Source organism: Sorghum bicolor, chromosome 1 (genome assembly GCF_000003195.3).
Source record: "Sorghum bicolor cultivar BTx623 chromosome 1, Sorghum_bicolor_NCBIv3, whole genome shotgun sequence".
NCBI classification, from domain to species: domain Eukaryota; kingdom Viridiplantae; phylum Streptophyta; class Magnoliopsida; order Poales; family Poaceae; genus Sorghum; species Sorghum bicolor.
Window position 1 is genome coordinate 12,141,536 of NC_012870.2, and position 19,661 is coordinate 12,161,196.

Below are 19,661 nucleotides of genomic sequence, written 5' to 3' on the forward strand. Positions count from 1 at the left end.
CACTTGTATGCCCAATTTTGTTAAAAGTAGTTTTTTTTTACTTGGCTCTATTTTCTTTCTTCCAAAATGCCCAACGAGTCAAAATGAAGCAACAACACTGGCACTGACAGAGTGAGCCCAGCAGCACCGACTGCGACTCCTACAGCACGCGCGGCGCAACATCCCCCCGAAAAGGATCTGGACGCAAAACACGCCACACGACACAGGACACAGGGCTCCCGGTCCCGGTCCCGGCGAGCGCGAGCGCGAGGCCGTGCACGCACGCAGCCCGGGGGCGCGGGATTTCCGCCGCCGCTGCTCGTGGCCCGTGTCCCGTCGCGTCAATGCCGTTGCCGTTAAACGTCTCTGTCCACTGTCCTGTCGCGCTGCCTCGCCGCACGCAGTCCCTCTCCCTCCCGACCCGACCCCCTCCCGTCCCGTTCGCGTCCACGTCCAGTCCAGGCATCTACCGCCCGCTACGGGACAAGTCTCCGTGCCCGCAGGCACACGTGGCTCCCACCACCGTCCGACGTGGCACCCGGCCCGCCCCACCTCCCCCCGCCCGTTGCCTTCCCCTTTTAAACCCCGCACCGCCCGCCTACGCCCCTCCCCTCTCAAGTCCACTCTACTCCTGCCCTACCCCCGCTCTTCCTCCCTCTCCAACGGTCATATTTCTCTCTCTCTCTCTCTCTCTCTCTCTCTCTCTCCTCTCTCCCATCAAGCCTCAGAGCTCACGCACACGGAAGAAGAAGCTTCCAAGGATCGGATCCCCAATCGATTAGCCTTTTCTTCCCCTCCAGCGGTGCGGCGCCGCGATGGTGGCGGAGGGCGCGCGGCGGCGGGTGGTGGTGGAGGTGTGCAACGCGCGGAATCTGATGCCCAAGGACGGGCAGGGCACGGCGTGCGCCTACGCCGTCGTCGACTTCGACGGCCAGCGCCGGCGCACCGCCACGCGCCCGCGGGACCTCAACCCGCAGTGGGGGGAGCGCCTCGAGTTCCTCGTCCACGACCCGGACGCCATGGCCTCCGAGACGCTCGAGCTCAACCTCTACAACGACAAGAAGGCCATCGCCGCCGCCGGCAGCGGACGCCGCGGGGGCACTTTCCTCGGCAAGGTCAAGGTGGCCAGCGCGTCCTTCGCTAAGGCCGGGGACGAGGCGCTCGTCTACTACCCGCTCGAGAAGCGGAGCGTCTTCTCGCAGATCAAGGGGGAGATCGGGCTCAAGATCTGGTTCGTCGATGACCCGCCTCCGCCTCCGCCGCCGGCTGCGGCGGAAGAGAAGGGCGCCGAAGCGGCAGCGGCGGACAAGAAGGAAGAGGCGGCCGCGCCGGCGGCCGACGGGAAGGATGACAAGGATAAGGCTTCAGATGCCGCCGCCGCCGCACCGGCGGCTGAGGAGAAGAAGCCGGAGGCGGCGCTAGCCGAGGAGAAGAAGACAGCGGAGGCTAAAGCAGAGGAGAAGAAACCCGAGTCCGCGGAGAAGAAGGACGACAAGGGCGGCAAGAAGAAGTCGCCGGAGAAGGGGAAGAAGGACGGTGATAAGCCTAAGGAGGAAGGCAAGGCTAAGGAGGAAGACAAGAAGGACGCGGCGGCCGCGCCGCCACCCTCTCCATCCAAGCTGCCGCCGCCGCCTTCGCCGTCCAAGAAGGACCTGGCGATCGCCGGGGTGGCCGGCGACCTGGAGATCCGGCCCCAGAGCGCCGCCGAGAAGAGCATGGCCGCGTCGGGCGCCAGCGCGTCGTACGACCTGGTGGATCGCGTGCCGTACCTGTTCGTCCGCCTCCTCAAGGCCAAGCGCCACGGAGGCGGCGACGGCCAGCCACTGTACGCGCAGCTGTCCCTCGGCACCCACGCCGTGCGCACGCGCGCCGCCACTGCCGCCGGCGAGTGGGACCTGGTGTTCGCCTTCCACAAGGACAGCCTCACAGACACCTCGCTCGAGGTCACCGTCCACGAGGAGGCCAAGAAGCCGGCCAAGGAGGGGGACCCCGTTCCGCCGGACGCCAACCTGGGCTTCGTCTCCTTCGACCTCCAGGAGGTCCCGAAGCGGTCGCCTCCGGACAGCGCGCTAGCGCCGCAATGGTATACCCTCGACGGCCACGGCTCCGAGGACGGCGCCGCGGTCTGCGACGTCATGCTCGCCGTGTGGGTCGGCACGCAGGTCGACGAGGCGTTCCAGGAGGCGTGGCAGTCGGACTCCGGCGGGTATCTCGTGCACACCCGCTCCAAGGCCTACCTCTCCCCGAAGCTCTGGTACCTCCGCCTCAGCGTCATCCAGGCGCAGGACCTGCGTTTGCCGTCCCCGCCGGACGCCAAGGCGAAGCAGTGCGGCCCCATCTTCCCGGAGCTCTACGTCAAGGCGCAGCTCGGCGCCCAGGTGTTCAAGACCGGCCGCGTCCCGCTCGGCAGCGCGGCGGCCGGGACGGCCAACCCAAGCTGGAACGAGGACCTGCTGTTCGTCGCCGCGGAGCCGTTCGACCCCTTCCTGACCGTTGTCGTGGAAGACGTGTTCTCCGGGCAGACGGTGGGCCAAGCGCGCGTGCCCCTGTCCACGGTGCACAGGCGATCCGACGACCGGGTGGAGCCACCGTCCCGGTGGCTGAACCTGTGCGGCGACGAGGCCCGGCCGTACGCCGGGCGGGTGCACGTGCGCGTGTGCCTGGAGGGCGGGTACCACGTGCTGGACGAGGCGGCGAACGTGGCGAGCGACGTCCGCGCGGCGTCGAAGCAGCTGTCGAAGCCGCCGGTGGGGATGCTGGAGGTGGGCGTCCGCGGCGCCGCCAACCTGGTGCCGATGAAGATCGCCAAGGACGGCGCGAGCGGGTCGACGGACGCGTACGTGGTGCTCAAGTACGGGCCCAAGTGGGCGCGCACCCGCACCATCCTGGACCAGTTCAACCCGCGGTGGAACGAGCAGTACGCGTGGGACGTGTTCGACCCCTGCACCGTGCTCACCATCGCCGTCTTCGACAACGCCCGGTACAAGGCCGCCGGCGATGACCCCGGGAAGGTGCCCAGGGACACCCGCATCGGGAAGCTCCGCATCCGGCTGTCCACGCTGGACACCAACCGGGTGTACGCCAACACCTTCGCGCTGACGGCGGTGCACCCGGTGGGCGTGCGCAAGATGGGGGAGCTGGAGCTGGCGATCCGCTTCACCTGCCCGTCGTGGCTGACGCTGATGCAGGCGTACGGCAGCCCGCTGCTGCCCCGGATGCACTACGTGAAGCCGCTGGGCGCCGCGCAGCAGGACGTGCTGCGCCACACGGCGATGCGCATCGTGTCGGGGCGGCTGGCGCGGTCGGAGCCGCCGCTGGGGCCGGAGGTGGTGCAGTACCTGCTGGACACGGACACGCACTCGTGGAGCATGCGGCGGAGCAAGGCCAACTGGTTCCGCGTCGTCGGGTGCCTGTCCCACGTGGCGACGGCGGTGCGGTGGGCGCACCGGGTCCGGACCTGGGCGCACCCGCCGACGACCGTGCTGGTGCACGCGCTGCTGGTGGCCGTGGTGCTGTGCCCGGAGATGATCCTGCCCACCGTGTGCCTGTACCTGTTCCTGGTGCTGCTGTGGCGGTACCGCGCGCGGCCGCGGCAGCCGACGGGGATGGACCCGCGGCTGTCGCACGTGGACAGCGTGAGCCCCGACGAGCTGGACGAGGAGTTCGACGGCCTCCCCTCGGCGCGCCCCGCCGACGTGGTGCGGATGCGGTACGACCGGCTGCGCGCCGTGGCCGGGCGCGCGCAGACGCTGCTGGGCGACGTGGCGGCGCAGGGGGAGCGCGTGGAGGCGCTGCTGTCGTGGCGGGACCCGCGCGCGACGGCGGTGTTCGCGGTGGTGTGCCTGCTGGCGGCGCTGGTGCTGTACGCGGTGCCCTTCAAGGTGCTGCTGCTGGGGATGGGGTTCTACTACCTCCGCCACCCCAGGTTCCGGGGCGACATGCCCTCCGCCGGCTTCAACTTCTTCCGCCGCCTGCCGTCGCTCTCCGACCGGGTCCTCTAGACTCAGAGAGCATGCTCAAATTGCTCTCTACCTCTGCTACTTGCTGATCGCTGATCAGTCTAGTTCGTTTTCTTGATCGTTTCACCATCTTTCCCTTCTCCGTGTAATCTGCTCGTGTCAGATTGCCTTGTTTTTTATCGGTTGTTGCAGTCAGCAGCAAGCCTCGGCTGATGAGGCTTCCTGGTCGATGTTGGCAACATCAATCAATAACAATAATAATAATAATGTCTATTGTATTCATTCGTTCATTCATATGATCAGGCGTCGTCTCCGTTTTTGCGTTTTGGGGTTCATGCGGTGGTGATCGTCGTTGTAGGGTGAAAAATTGACCGTTGTATCGCACCAGTCAAGAACACTGCTGCATTGAATTCCAATCAGAAAAAATTCTTGCTCTACCAACAATAGTACTTCGTTTGGTACAGTACTACGCAACTGATTTTGTTACATTCTTTCGTCTCCAGTCATGAATTCATGTTGAGGATAGCACATGGATGGTCCCAACTTGTACAGCAGGATGTTTTCCCAATAGGATCAGAAATTAGATGCTACAGCTCCCGATCTGGACCAAAGGGAAGGAGCATAAATGAAAAATGCAATTTCAACGGAACTGCCAGAGCATCTGAGGCCTTGTTTAGTTCCCAAAAAATTTTGCAAAATTTTTTCAGATTCCCCGTCACATCAAATCTTTAGACCGAGACGAATCTTTTGAGTTTAGTTAGTACATGATTGGATAATATTTGTCAAATACAAACGAAAGTGGTACTATTCCTATTTTGCAAAAAATTTTGGAACTAAACAAGGCCTGAGATTTTCAGTAGAACATTTGAGGCTTTTCGGTTTGGTATTGGAAGGGTGATTTTCTCCACAGGAAATCCAACAGTTTCCCGTGATATCCACACGTTAGAATTGAACAGCAAATGCCCTTTGTTAAGCTAGTACTATAGGAATGCACCGAAATAGGCCAAAGGATCTGGACAGGACATCCAGCAGAATCTCTGAATCTGCATGAGCATCACATCGAACAAAGGCCACTGGTTCTGAGTCCTCACCAGTCAGCACATGCATAATCAGAGCGTGCACTTTCTGAACCCACCATGCTCACGACATAACCTAAACACAATACTGCAGGAGTATATACACATAAAAAACTGCAAGACGCAGATCAATTCAGCTGATCAGAACGGGCGCAAGCCACTTACCGCGCACTCGCATCGACCTGCGTGGCCGAGCCGAGAGCGAGGCGCCGTGATCGTGTCGTGTGCGCGTCTCTGCAAAAAGCTCGCGAGCTTTTTGTCAGGAGCCGAGTGCTCCATCGCGGTTCTAGTCGGCAACGAGAGGGTCCGGGAGAGCTCATGTGATCATGTGCCCTGTGACTGTGGGTGAGTCATCACAATTCATAGGGGCTGCCAAGACATGTCCATTTTCTACTGCCAAAGTGCCAACACAAACACCATCACTTCATCAGGTAATATATATATATACTGTATGTTGCTCACATGGCATCATCATCGATGTGGAACACAAGGTAATACTTAGTAGTGGTCCGCCTTGCTCGTCATCAAAGATCTAAAGCGTGGTGACTGACTGGTGAGGCGGCCATCGCCGGTTGAAAACCGAGTGGAGGTCAGATGGCAGCAGCTGGTGATGGGCCTGAAAATCCAACAGAGAAAAAAAGATGCTTTGCTGAAAAATAATCTACTGCTGCTACAACAATTGTTGGTGTACTAGCCTAGCGATCAGATTTCAGATCTGCCGTACGGGTGCGCATTGTACGCATACGGGAAAAGGCACAAGGCAGCTGCTTCACGTGAGCGAGCCTTTTGCTTCATATGGCAGACAGGATTTCAGAACAAGGAGATGATAAGAATACAGATATGGTGGACTGTTATATATGTCATCCTGGTATTATCGTTTCGGGACCGTGGGGAGTCATCACTCTCTGGTCGTTTCGTTTCGTGTGAGACAGTCACCAGAGTGCTGAGAGTACGTGCACGCACTGAAAATGATGGCAAAGGCACTACCACTGCCCCACTGGCGGCCCGCCTGAAGGATCCTGGACCTGGAGACATGACACGGATCACGATTGGGCCCCCAGCGTGCAACGGGGGGGCTGAGCGGCAGCGGCCTTGCCTTGCTCGTCTGCTTTTCTGCTCTTTTTATGACTGGGGTCACGAAGGACGAACGTGCGTGGATTGTTTCTGGAGCACAACTCATCTGCTGCATCAATGGCAACGCAGTGGCGGCGTGACGGCTGTGCTCTGCAAATGGTCCAGCCGTCCAGGCCTCCAACTCCAAACCCAAGTGTCCGCTGACCATGCATCAGCCATATGAAGGCATGAAGCAATGGCCAATATGCAACTGGCTCTTGCTTTATCGGATGATTGTGATTTGATAGGAGTAAAATCCATATCTGGTTCTTCACCTTGTTTCACTGTGTTGTACCGGTCCATGATCTTTTAAAATATATCATCAGAGTGCTAATTGACTGTTAAGATCTCAGTTACGTATCCGAAACGGGTCTTTTGGTATCCTCAAGAATGATTGTAAGTCCATCTTCTAAGGTTTTCTTTGGTAATAACCAGTAAAACTTCAAGCTTTGGGTCTTTTGGCCTAACTGTTCCACAGTCATCAAACCACAAAGGCAACAAAGTATCTTGCATCTAAATGATCATATCAGTTGACCTTCTCGTTTGCGTACACTCTAAGATGATCAAAATCAACAAAAACCCCCCATTGTAAACCTCAACAGTGACCTCCAATTTCCTACATTTTTCACAACAAAATTAGCTGCTAAAGTATCGCAAAACCCTAACCAAAATAATCCTAATCGAAAATCCGTCATGGCACTTTGATAGTCTGTACTCTGTAGATTCATTAAAATGAATGGTCACTTTGATAGTTCAAGGATGAAATTTAGTCCAAAAGTTAAATTTTAAGGACCGAAGTGACTATTTTGAGCTTATCAACCGAATCTGCCAGCCATTCAGTATTATTTTTCTCTCACAATAAATCAACGAATAGTACTTTCATTCATAACTTTTGTGCCAAGCAAACAGACTCAACATCGAGAGATGAAAACGCCATGACACTGGATTGGAGTTTTTTTGGATATAGAACATTATGAAAACTAGACTTCGAAGATATGTCATCCCACAAAAGGGCTTCGACAGCCTGCCATTATGAAACGCGACACAATCGCTAGAATGTCATCGGATGGATTTTGGAGCCTTTTATCCCTCTTCTGCGCTGCTTTTGTCTCTTTTCTTTCAATGGCTCCCTACTCGGACGGAACGGAGTCGCTAGAAACAATTCAAGGAGGACCGACCAAGGGAGCTGTCTCGGGCGAGGAGCTCCGCACGGCAAGTGCCCCCCGTCCCCCCCCCCCCCACACCCCCTCGACAAGCCACTCGGCGAGTGCCCCTCCACACCCCGTTCCGGTCAACTCCCTGACGGTGCCATCCCTTCTATCGATGTTGTGACCTTCCCCATGGACCGCAGATGGGGTGATATTATTCGGTATGATTTCTCTTTCTTTTAATGTTTGTATTCCTCTAACTCAATTTGGGAAGCCAATACAGTGATCTCGTCCAATAGGTTTCTAACACAGTATAGTTACTCTTTCTAATTTCTTCAGGCTCGATCCAGAGCCCGAGGATAGTGTAGAGGCAGTAGAAAATTGGAGATGTTGGTAGCAATGATAAGCTTGTAGAACATGTTGTAGAAAGAGGTAGCATGTGATGTACTGGGTAGTTCACAAGAAGCATGTGGTTTCCTTGTCAGGTCACCTGCAAGCTCCTCCTCAATCACATGGGAGGCCGCAGGGCGTGTGGGAGCGGGCGGCTGTGGGTGAGTGGATGGGCGTTGGAAGGGCAACGAGCGTGCAAAGGCCGGCGGGCGGGAGTGTGGGAATTGGCGGTGGGGAGCGGGTGCGGAGGGCTAGCTCGGCGACAGAGAAGAAGGAGCTCAGCTCGATCCACTTCTTGTCACGCTCACGCTCTCCATTCCGTCGGAGCAGGGACCAGTGGAACAAATAAACAAGGCAAGGGCAGATGGGAGATAAAAAGGCTTCAAAATTCATCAAATGGCATTCTAGCGATGTGTCGCGCTCATGGAAAAAAATAGTCTGCTATTTTTGTCGCTATAACCCGAAATAACTTGAAAAATTATGCCGCTATTTGCGTTCATGCACAATTTTACCGCTAAAGTACGCTAATTATGGTTTATAAAATGCTAAATACCTTGGTCTTAGCTCGCTATTTAAAACATGTATCGCGTTTCATAATAGCAGCCTGGCGAAGCCCCATTGCTGGACGATATATCTTTGAAGCCCAGTTTTCATAATGGTTTATAGCCGAAAAGCTCCACTCGATCATATTGTTTGTTCGACTTCACGTCCATCTGGATGATGGCTGCATGCGACGCAGGCCACCCTTCTACGCTCTGGGTCTTATTTACTTCCAAAAGATTTTACAAAATAGAAATAATACCACTTTTATTTGTATTTGACAAATATTGTTTAATTATAGACTAACTAGTTTTAAAAGATTCGTCTCGTAAATTATAAATAAACTATGTAATTAGTTATTTTTTATTTATATTTAATGCTTTATGCATGTGGCCCAAGATTCTATGACGAAGAATGTGAAAAAATTTACAAAATTTTTTGGAAACGTGCTGCAACCAGCCAGCGCAATCCAACTCCACAGCACGTCACCAAGGATGGTACGTACGAGTGCTCCGTCGCTTTTCCCGGCGTTGCCCATCACTTGGGACGCGCTGGAATCACCTCGCCTCGCCGGAATCACCATTCACCTCCGGATCTAGAGCCATCGATCACGTGTTTATTTTTTCATGGCATGGTGATCCGATACATTAGAATAAATGCATCATAATATATAAATGAGCTATAAAGTTGCGGTCATGCTTGTAGTTTTTCTTCCTGGTCTTTTAGGGATGGTGCTTGTACCAATTTTGGTGCCTCACCCAAACTAATATATGCATTACTTTTTATATATTAATTCTACATCATTTTCTAACTCCATCAGTGTTCCCATATTAAAATCATGAAATGGATCTCTTGGATGGAAAGTGGGCTGAGCAACCAAAACCAATTTATTTGCTTCATCTTTTTCATAAATATTAATTATCAAACATCAGAGAAAGAAAAAAAGTCTAATCCTAGAATCTAGACAAACTAGTAAAGAAAGAACCACAAAATTGAAGATAATTAGGATGCTCATACTGACCAAAATTGGAAGAATAGAGAACCTTAGAAGTTGCTTACTTTAACTTTTGAAGGATGAACATAATAGAGAAGATCACAGTTAGGGCAACAGAGCGGAATATGATGTGCTCTTGGTGCCCTTGACCCTAAGGCTACATGCTTAGCCAGCGCACAACAATGTCCATGACCGATCGGCCACGGTCGATGACCAATGACAATAGGTCACCATCCACCGGAGTTCGCGCTGTCACCAAGGGGAGGTGATGCGTCGACAGTTTCATGTGAGTCGAAGTGACTGCGAGTTGCCGATGATTCCATGCGGACGGGAGCCTCGCTGATATTGGGCTATGTGTTGGAGAGTTGTGGGTTGTTGTGACCTCTCTTGGTCGACTCAGCAGAGTTGTGGGTGCAGACGTTTAGATTCAGAAGTACGAATGTCGTAGAAACATACATACTATAGCGTATTTCGTATTTTGGTCTGGGTGGTCTGGGTGCGGCCGCACCAGTACCTCCTACATGGATCCGCCCATGTCTCTGATGGCGACGCGGAGATGGCTCGGCTCGGCAGCGCCAGCGCGACGGGAGGAGCAGAGCGTCACCTTTGCCGAAGTGCGCGCGGCGGGGGAGCTGCAGCAAGTCGTAGGCGAACGAATCGCTGCTGCAGCCTGTCTGCAGGGGTAAAACAGACCATTCCCCATGGGTGATGGTATTCTCTCTTGCATGCCGGCGCCGCCTGTTTCTCTCACGCAGAGTCGCAGAGGAGCCGCATTGTTGCTTGCTTCCTCGTCGTCTTCCATCTCTCTCGCGCGCGCCCCCTGTGTTCCCGTCCTTCATTCCTTCCCTCCCTCTCCTGCTGCTCCTCACCCTCGGATCGATCGAGCGCTATCATGGCCCTCTTGTGGATCAGCTGCTACCGCACATGACCCTGGGGGGCAGGGGGGTGCTGTGCTGTGCTGCGCGCCGGCGAACGACTACATGGCCTTTCTCGTTGTCGTTGATTCCTTCTTGTTTTCCGCCCTCTGTTCTGCCTCGCCTCGCCTCTTTCCGACCGCCTCTGCGTCCTAGCGGCGGCTATGGCAAGTACAGCGCTGAAGAAGCTCGCCACCGGACCGCATGACGCCAGAAGAGAGGAGATCATCCGCCTCTGCTCCACTGGCCGCGTCAAGGAGGCTCTCCACGGCCGGTTCCGCGAGTACCTGTGGTCAGAGCCTGGCCTCTTCTCCCACATCTTCCGGGCGTGCCGCGCCCTCCCGCTCCTCCGCCAGCTCCACGCCTTCGCCGCCACGTCCGGCGCCGCCGCCGACCGGTTCACGGCGAACCACCTCCTCCTCGGCTACGCCGACCTGGGCGACTTCCCCGCCGCGCGCGCTCTGTTCGACAGAATCCCTAAGCGGAACGTCATGTCCTGGAACATTCTCATCGGCGGGTACATCAAGAACGGTGACCTGGAGACTGCGCGGAAGCTGTTCGACGAAATGCCCGCGAGGAACGTGGCTACGTGGAATGCCATGATCGCTGGACTCACCGACTCAGGACTCAATGAGGAGAGCCTGGGGTTCTTCCTTGCCATGCGGAGGGAGGGAATGCAGCCTGATGAGTTTGGTCTTGGGAGCTTGTTTCGGTGCTGTTCCGGGCTCAGGGACGTTGTGTCTGGGCGGCAGGTCCACGCGTATGTTGTGCGGTCTGGACTGGACAGGGACATGTGCGTTGGGAGCTCCTTGGCACACATGTATATGCGGTGTGGTTTTCTCCGAGAAGGGGAGGCTGCTCTCCAAGCATTGCCTCTGCTCAACACTGTGTCGTGCAATACCATAATCGCTGGAAGAACACAGAATGGAGACTCAGAGGGAGCACTAGAGTATTTCTGCATGATGAGAGGTGCTGGTGTGGAAGCAAATGCAGTCACGTTTGTCAGCGCCATTAGTTCTTGCTCGGACTTGGCAGCCCTTGCGCAAGGTCAGCAGGTTCATGCACAGGTTATCAGAGCTGGAGTTGACGAGGTTGTGCCAGTCATGACTTCTCTTGTGCATATGTACTCTCGATGCGGGTGCTTAGGTGACTCAGAAAGGGTTTGCCTTGGGTACAGTGGTACAGATCTTGTCCTTTGCAGTGCGATGATCTCAGCTTATGGATTCCATGGGCATGGACAGAAGGCAGTTAGTCTGTTCAAACAGATGATAGCTGGAGGGGCAGAACCCAATGAGGTTACTTTCTTGACCTTGCTATATGCATGCAGCCATAGTGGTCTTAAAGATGAAGGCATGAGTTGTTTTGAGCTTATGACTAATACTTATGGACTAAAGCCAAGTGTTAAGCACTACACTTGTATTGTGGATCTTCTTGGACGTTCAGGTTGCCTAAATGAGGCGGAAGACCTTATCCTGTCAATGCCTGTGCAACCTGATGGGGTCATATGGAAGACACTACTGTCTGCATGTAAGATTCAGAAAAATTTCGACATGGCCGAGAGGATAGCAGAACGTGTCATTGAATTGGACCCTCATGATTCTGCATCTTATGTTCTTCTATCAAATATTCGAGCTACCTGCAGCAGATGGGAGGATGTTAGAAAGGTAAGAAAAACCATGAGGGAACAGAACGTGAGGAAAGAGCCTGGAGTTAGCTGGGTGGAGCTTAAGGGCCAGATTCACCAATTCTGCACCGGAGATAAATCCCATTCAAGGCAAAGGGAGATTGATGAATGCTTGGAAGAAATGATGACCAAAATCAAGCAATGCGGGTATGCACCGGACATGAGCACGGTTTTCCATGACATGGAGGATGAGGAGAAAGAAGTTAGTTTGGCTCACCACAGTGAGAAGTTGGCTTTAGCATTTGCTTTTCTGAGCTTACCTGAAGGAGTTCCTATTCGGGTTATGAAGAATCTACGTGTATGTGATGATTGCCATGTAGCTATTAAGTTGATGTCTAAAGTGACTGGAAGGGAGATTGTGGTCCGAGATGTAAGCCGCTTTCACCATTTCAAAGATGGAAAATGCTCTTGTGGAGATTATTGGTGACAGGAGTAGAGTGCCATGGAAATACTTTTTTTGCCTTAGTTGAGGGAACAAGACTTCTAGCTCTAACAGGTACATTTCTTTATATATATTTGGTCAAATTTGAGAAAAATGATAATGACATTCCTTTTAGTGTAAAGGGAGTATAGAATGATGCCTTGAATGCCATTGAAAATCATAACAATCTCTTATGTGCCACTAGAAATTATGACTTCCCTTCGGAAGCTGAGGGAGGATACAACATGTAGTAAAGAGCAGATTACTGATATGATGAGAGGAATATCAGAAGAGAAAATTGATACTTGACACGATATTCAACTGAACCTCTCAGTATCACCTCATCGCCTTCTCTTTGTCTGCGCATTTGAAGCTGAGGCAGAGTCCTGATCGGTGACGATCTTTATAAGATCAACAAGGGACCACAGCCTGTCCAGCACCAACCATACAGAGTCTCCACGAGCAACTCCTGGAATTCAAAGCCATGCTGAGACAGGAACTGCAAAAATGATAAGCAGCTGAATATCAGACCAGCAAGAACCAAGTAACCATGCAAATCAGACTACTTGTATCAAGGGGAAGATGTAGACCTGGATAGGTTTTGGGATCGCATTTTTAATATATGGCTAGAATCTATCATCTACAACAGAATCCACAAGGCAGCAAGCTCGCAAGCCTTTTACACCATCAAATCTACCAAATCCACTGTCTTTAACATCACCGAATGGCAAAGACTTAGCCAGAAACACAAGTAAGCGTTGCATTGCCAGTGTAACACAGAATGTAAAAACACAGGATAGGCATGATGTGATATTGTAACGAAAAAAAATGCTAGACGCTACAGGATACGTGTTTCGGTGTTTACCTGTTAATAGGACAGGTAGAGCATGAATTATACACTTACCTGACACATGTAACTTGAATCAAAATCATTGATTGCTACTACTTCAGTGTAATTGGGATGCTATTCTGATGGCACGCTTCTGGTTGCGAGAAAAACCAGCCCAACCAATACCATACTTTGAGATTTGAGTCGTTTCCAAGTTTGATAGCCTCTTCATCAGAACTGAATTTCATGATTTGTAGAATTGGTACAATGTCGATCAAATCCAGCTTACCTCTTCTTGCATAATTTTCACTATGTGATTAACATTTACCATGACAGTTGGAGGGAAAAACTGATCAACTGCATCTTCACCAAGATTGCCAAAGCTCAATCTGACGGCAATTTCGGCACCTTTGTCTAAAGCATCATTAACAAGATTCTGAAGTTTCTCAAAGTGTTCTATCGTACAGATTGCACCCAATCACCCATGAGTAGTACTGCATTGACATGAGTAGTATAGCAAAAGTACAAGTGTTAACAAGACAATTGAAAACTAATGCATCGGCATCTAAAGATGTTTGATACGTCCATGGAGTTATCCACTGAAACTATTTAGGGTCACCTATTAAATTAAGATAAGCTTTAACTAGCAATTTTCATGTGAAACTTGGAAACAACACAATATGGAATAAGAGGTTAGAAATGTGAAAAGTACACAGTCCCATGCGTTAATTCACAGATTTGCATTTGTTTGTGTTTGACAGAAATTACAGCACAAGGTTGTAATCCTGTAATCAGTACAATACTCAGATTTGCAGGCGGTTATCAATTGTTTTTCCCCCATTGCCTTTTGTCATCAAAACGAACATAGAGTCCTTGTGTACAAAATTCCTTTTCCCCTAAAACGATAAATATTATGTTTCTCTAAAAGAATAAACAAAAATCTTTTATGGGAGTACGTTTACGAGTAAGAAACAAGATGAAATAATTTGATTGTCGTTTACCATTTTTCTGCTTTGACGATACATTCACAACTCCTCTCATGAACTTAATTGTTAGAACATAATTATCTTATTTGCTTGTGGCAACTTAAGTATTTAAAATAATAGTTATGTCGTTTCCTAGTTATAGGTTCCCAAATGTTACCGACACGTTTCCGATTGAATGGCTGATATCCAATACCATTTTTGGTTGTTGGCTTTCTAACTTTCAAATTTATTTCACTTAGGTTAAAATATGCATGTAAAAGTGAAAGTAGGAAGGGCAAAGGCAACATTTGTTGCTCAACTCAACCTTAAACTGAGGCCAGTGAACACTTGATATTTGCTATGGGAAGCTGCATAATGGTTATGGTTTATAAAAGCTGCAACTTGAATCAATAGAAAATAAAGTACTACTAACTTTATTTTGTCAACCCTGAAGCACCAGGAAGCAAAGAACAGAAAAAATATATTTTTTGTTCACTATGGACGACCCTTTATTCTATTGCTCACTTATCACAATTTTCCGACAGACCATTTTCATCCCTACATTTTCCCAGTGGATGACGCCTCGCAGAATATTGCTAGTGTCTTAAGCCAATTTTCAGTAGCCCCTGCTGTCCATGTCCTGCAGTGCAAATGGCCGGCACACATATCTAGTAGTCCAATCATTTGGCTATGTACACCGCCGAGAGCCCGAGAGCACCGATCCGGTGATCCTGAGATACCGCAGTCCAATCATTTCCAAACTCTATTGGGCGACGGATGCACCCAGACTTTGTCTATCAGAAGTGAGTGTCGTTCCGTGTTAGGTTTTTTGTTGGCTTCACGTGAAGCTAAAGTTGTTTTACAAGCGCATGTTTGTTTGATTTTTATTTTCATTCCATCTCATTTTATGATAGAAGAGTTCACAACAGGCCCTTGTTTGGTGGCTTACTCAAGCGAGCTTGCCCGGCTAGGCAGCAATCCAGGCCATAGATTTTGAGTGCATGGTGACTAGAATCTATTGCCTCGCAGGGGCAGCATCCAAACAGGCCAAGTAGCTAAGTAAGTGTCGAGTAGGTGCCAAGTAAAATTTGTGCTGTATTATGTGCAAAAAGCCAATCCTAAATGATCGTTTATACCTATAGCTATAGTTATCTTGTCAATTCGGGCTGGGTACCTGCTCCATGCGCTTCCCCAAACAATAATAAAGACAAAGGCGACTGGCTATCTATGTGCATATGTAACAATACGTAAAATCTTGCCTCTCAACTATCTAATCTATCAGTAACAACAACAACAATTTGGGTGAGTATCCCACCGAGTTTCTTTGCTTGTTTCAAAAAAAGGTTTCTTCGCAGTAGCACAAACTCGCCTAATTGCACAAGCTAGCTTGCTAGCTAGCATGATAGGATGTACTTGCATGGATCAGTTATCGTCACTACCTTCACCTCAACTCGTTATTATATATACTACTACTGCACCATGATCTCAACCCCATTAAGCCATCGAGCTGTTGTGAGCATTCCACAACACCACCAATAGTAAGGCCTTGTTTAGTTCGCTCCGAAATCCAAAAAGTTTTTAAGATTCTCCGTCACATCGAATCTTGCGGCACATGCATGAAGCATTAAATATAGACGAAAATAAAAATTAATTACACAGTTTGTCTGTAAATTACGAAACGAATCTTTTGATCCTAGTTAGTTTATGATTGGACAATATTTGTCAAATAAAAACGAAAGTGCTACAGTAGCAAAATCCGAAATTTTTCGGAACTAAACAAGGCCTAAAGCTAGAGCAAATTATAGAGAAGTGCACTTACTTTGTGGGTAGATAGGCTTGTGTTAAAATGGGTGCATATACAACGGTGAAATTTGAGTTAAAACCACTAGTTTTCCAAAAAAGGGGGAAGGGGCTTAAAAAAATAGGAGAAGGGGCATTTGTACAACACAGTGTAGCTTCACTCGGGTGCAACCCTATCAAGCCCCTCTCCTCATGTTACATTATCACATCATGATCACAGATATGAGCCCAGTCCCCTCATTTGGCGACAAGACGATGTGGGCATGGTCAGTCACAGTTGTCGCCTTGCTCGCCAAGGCTCTAGGAATACTATCCCTCACCCCTGATGCAAGGTTGCATCGTACCTCATCCTCAATTTGATCCGCATGCAATCTTTACCTTCCTCTTTATAGATTAGTTAATTTTAATTTAACACAACCTTGGTACTTATATACATAGTTTGTTGGAGCCATCATTGACCACCTGGCAGGACTTTGGGCCTCCACATCACCGATCACGCATAGCGTGGGAGCATGTGCCCCCATAGCCCGTGAGCCCGACACGCTTGTACCTTTCTCCTCCATCGTCGTTGTCAAAGACGAACTCACTGGCATAGGTTTTTGGGATTAGAGTCTTATATTTCTAGGGGCTCCATGGTCGGCGACCTTAGAAGGGGAAGGGGGCTAGCGGTCGTGGCTGAACCTATGGTGGTGGTGGTTAGTGAGCTCGGCAGCAGAGGCACTGCTGGACAGCAGTTGGCTTGGATAACCGATAGGGCGACGAGTTAGGGCTTGTCCTTCGATAGGGATTAGTGGAGGGCAGGGTGGGTTCGGCTGACGGAGAGGGAGTCGATGGCTAGGGGAGGCGGGCGAGGAATACAGGAGTTGAGCAAGAGAAGCGTGGGGCGAGGAAGACGATGGGGCTGAGCGCAAGGAAGACAAGGGGTCGGGCATAGAGCGTGACGGGTCACACGTTAACGCACTCCTTGTCATTCGGGGATTAATGCTAGGCGAAATTAAGCTTCTTGCACGTTTTAACCTAACTCATCCAATCACTGTTAATTAAATCACATATCAGTAATCTTGACAACGCATGCATTGCCGGAGAAGCCTAGGCTCAAAACCTATATAGCATGGACGGAGCCAGCGGTAGGGCTAGAGGGGCTCCAGCCCCCCTCCCCCTACCGCTGCTGAGTCAGTGGAGTTTCTAGTGATTTACTTCCAATTTTAAACACAAATGTATAAGATAGGGTGGGCTGAGATCTTTATTTTTTATGATATATTTTGTGAATCTCATCCTTCATTGATATTTTCAATATAAAACTACTTCAAATTATTATATGTTTTTTTCTATTGTGAAAGGTTATAGTAAAACTAAATCCATGTAGTATTTTTGTTGAGCCCCTCCTATTTTTTTTCCTGGCTTCGTCCCTCCGAACAAAACTTCGAGGCCATGACCATGATGCATATATATCGCGTCAAAACAACCAATGGACCGGAATGGCCTGTATTTATGCATTTACGTGCTAATAATACTCCCAAACTGACAAATTAAGCACGGGAGTTACTTCAAATTAACCACTCGATCATCATCACTCACACACACATGTAACATTAACGGACAAATTAGGCTCTGTTTGCTAGATCTCAGGCCTTGACTTCTTGGTGCACTCTGTTTTTTTTTAAATCTCTTCACTATTTTTCCTTTCACCAGCTCCGACTCCTTGTTAAACGGGACCTTAGTATAATCACGGCAACAATACACCAGCCAGTAGCAAGGTCAACCTGCAGATTATGACCATGCATGTGGTGTGGACACACGTAGACATAGTAGTAGTAGGGGATTACTGTTTACTCGATCGATCAGGTAGATGCAACTGAATGGGTGGCCGGCCGGGGCAATCCATCTTGTCTTGTGGTGTGCCAGTGCCTAGGACGGCAGCTGCTCCACGGCCACCTCCTCCATCTTCTGGTGCGCCCGGGCCTCCATCTCGCAGCAGAGGCAGGGCCGGCTGAGCACGGCGCCGTGCGCGTGCGCGTGCGCGTGCCCCACCCCGGCGGCGGCGACGGCGACGGCGTGCGCGTCGACGGGCGGGACAGGCTTGCGCGCGATGATGACGGAGTTGATCACCTCCCCTTCCGGGTGGTGCACGGCGAGCACGTCGAAGCCGCCGCGGCGGATCTCCTCGGGGTCCACGACGGGGTACAGGAAGCCGCGCGCGCCGTGCGCGCTCCGCACCACCAGCGCGGCGCCGGGCGCCATGTGCCTCCCGAGGTGCTCCACCACGCGGGCCTTCTCCTCGGCGGCCATGCCCACGAGCGCCGCCAGGAAGACGACGTCGTACCCGGCCAGGTCCCTGGTGACGTCGGCCACGTCGGAGGTGCGGAACGCCATGCGCGCGGCGAGCGCCGCGTCGGCGCGCACGAGGCGGCGCGCGCGGTCGTTGGCGTCCCCGCAGATGTCGTAGTTGTCGAAGGCCGCGGCCGGGAGGTGGCGCGCCGCGAGCACGAGGGAGCTGAGCGGGAGCGGGCCGGAGCCGACGAAGGCGACGCGCGCCGGCGGCGGTCCCGGGACGTGGCGCGCCAGCAGGCCGTGCTCCAGCTCGCTCAGCAGCAGGTAGTTGCTGAAGTAGGGGAAGAGCGTGAGGTGGTCCAGCGGGTTGTCGAAGCCCGCCAGCAGGTCGGAGTAGTGCGCCTCCAGCAGTGCCTCGGCGTCGGCGCAGAGGCGGATGAGCCCCGCGCGCATGGCCTGCAGCTCAGGGCCCAGGCGCTCCACGTCCACCGTGCTGCGCGGGATGCACGCCGTCACGAGGGCGGTGAAGAGCGCGTTCACCTCCGGCGACGGGCTCAGCGACGGCAGCTTCGCGATGGCCGCGGCCAGGCCGGAGATCTTCTGCACCAGCGCCTCCTCGTCCGCCGTCATGTCCGGCTCGACGACGACTCGTGCTTCTTCTTGGACCTCCTCCTCCTTCAGCTGCTGCTGCTGGTGGTGCTTCTCCTCCTCCTTGCCCATGACGACCATGGTGGCCGCGTGCAGTGTACTGTGATCACAGTGTGGGTCTAGCTAGCTAGGCGATTGCTAGCTGCTTCGATCGCTTTGGAGTGGGAGAGGCATACTACAGTGTATATATACTGGTGGCAAGGAATAATGGCGTCCCTGTCCCGTAGCTCGCCATGTGATCGTGGAAGACCCGTGCCCGCCACAAGCCTCGGCGTATTTTTCTCCACACACGCAACGGCGATCGAGCGTCACGTCCTTGTCGCAGTGGCGACAACACACGCGCGTACAACAACTTGGGCGAGTGAGGATCCATTTCATTATTTCTTCTTCTATCATGATCGAGATATATATTGCTGTGGAATGGATGGAACAGTAGCTATACGATCGATACCCCCACAAAACAATAATTCAAGTTCCATGTCGTTGCCTTATCTTTTCTTTACTTCATACCATTCCCCAAGAATATATATATATCTCTTTCTTTACTTTACGCTATTCCCCGAGAATATATACGTCGTCCTGCGCTCAATTTTCATCCATGCTACCAAGAGTGCGTGTCTTCATCTCCATTTTTTTTTGCTATCAACGCGCTACGCGCCCTATTGATCGCCGAAAGTTTGATCATGGGGTGCACATCCATATATAGGGAATATACTCCTCCGTTTTTCTAAATATATATAAATCAATTCATAGAGTTATCTTAAATAAATTATTTTGATGAAAAGTTATCTTAAATAAATCATTTTTAATGAACGGAATCTATAGAAAAAACACCAATATTTATAACACTAAATCATATGTTCATTTGATGTTATGAATATTTGTGTTGTTTTCTATAAAGTTAGTAAAAAAATATAAGATAATTGACTT

General features: G+C 51.3%; 3 protein-coding genes across 3 annotated transcripts; 2 read left to right on the plus strand and 1 right to left on the minus strand.

Moving 5' to 3' along the window:
- On the plus strand, positions 596-4,232 carry LOC8056785 (protein QUIRKY). The gene has a single exon (XM_002464104.2). The coding sequence runs from the start codon at positions 795-797 to the stop codon at positions 3,978-3,980; it is 3,186 nt and encodes a 1,061-aa protein (XP_002464149.1). The 5' UTR covers positions 596-794; the 3' UTR covers positions 3,981-4,232.
- On the plus strand, positions 9,830-13,047 carry LOC8056786 (pentatricopeptide repeat-containing protein At2g41080). Its single transcript, XM_021459595.1, has 2 exons — positions 9,830-12,293; positions 12,424-13,047. Exon 1 carries the CDS (start codon positions 10,278-10,280, stop codon positions 12,222-12,224), a length of 1,947 nt encoding a protein of 648 aa, XP_021315270.1. The 5' UTR covers positions 9,830-10,277; the 3' UTR covers positions 12,225-12,293; positions 12,424-13,047.
- On the minus strand, positions 17,269-19,110 carry LOC8057220 (nicotianamine synthase 3). Its single transcript, XM_002466689.2, has one exon. It carries the CDS (start codon positions 18,810-18,812, stop codon positions 17,721-17,723), a length of 1,092 nt encoding a protein of 363 aa, XP_002466734.1. The 5' UTR covers positions 18,813-19,110; the 3' UTR covers positions 17,269-17,720.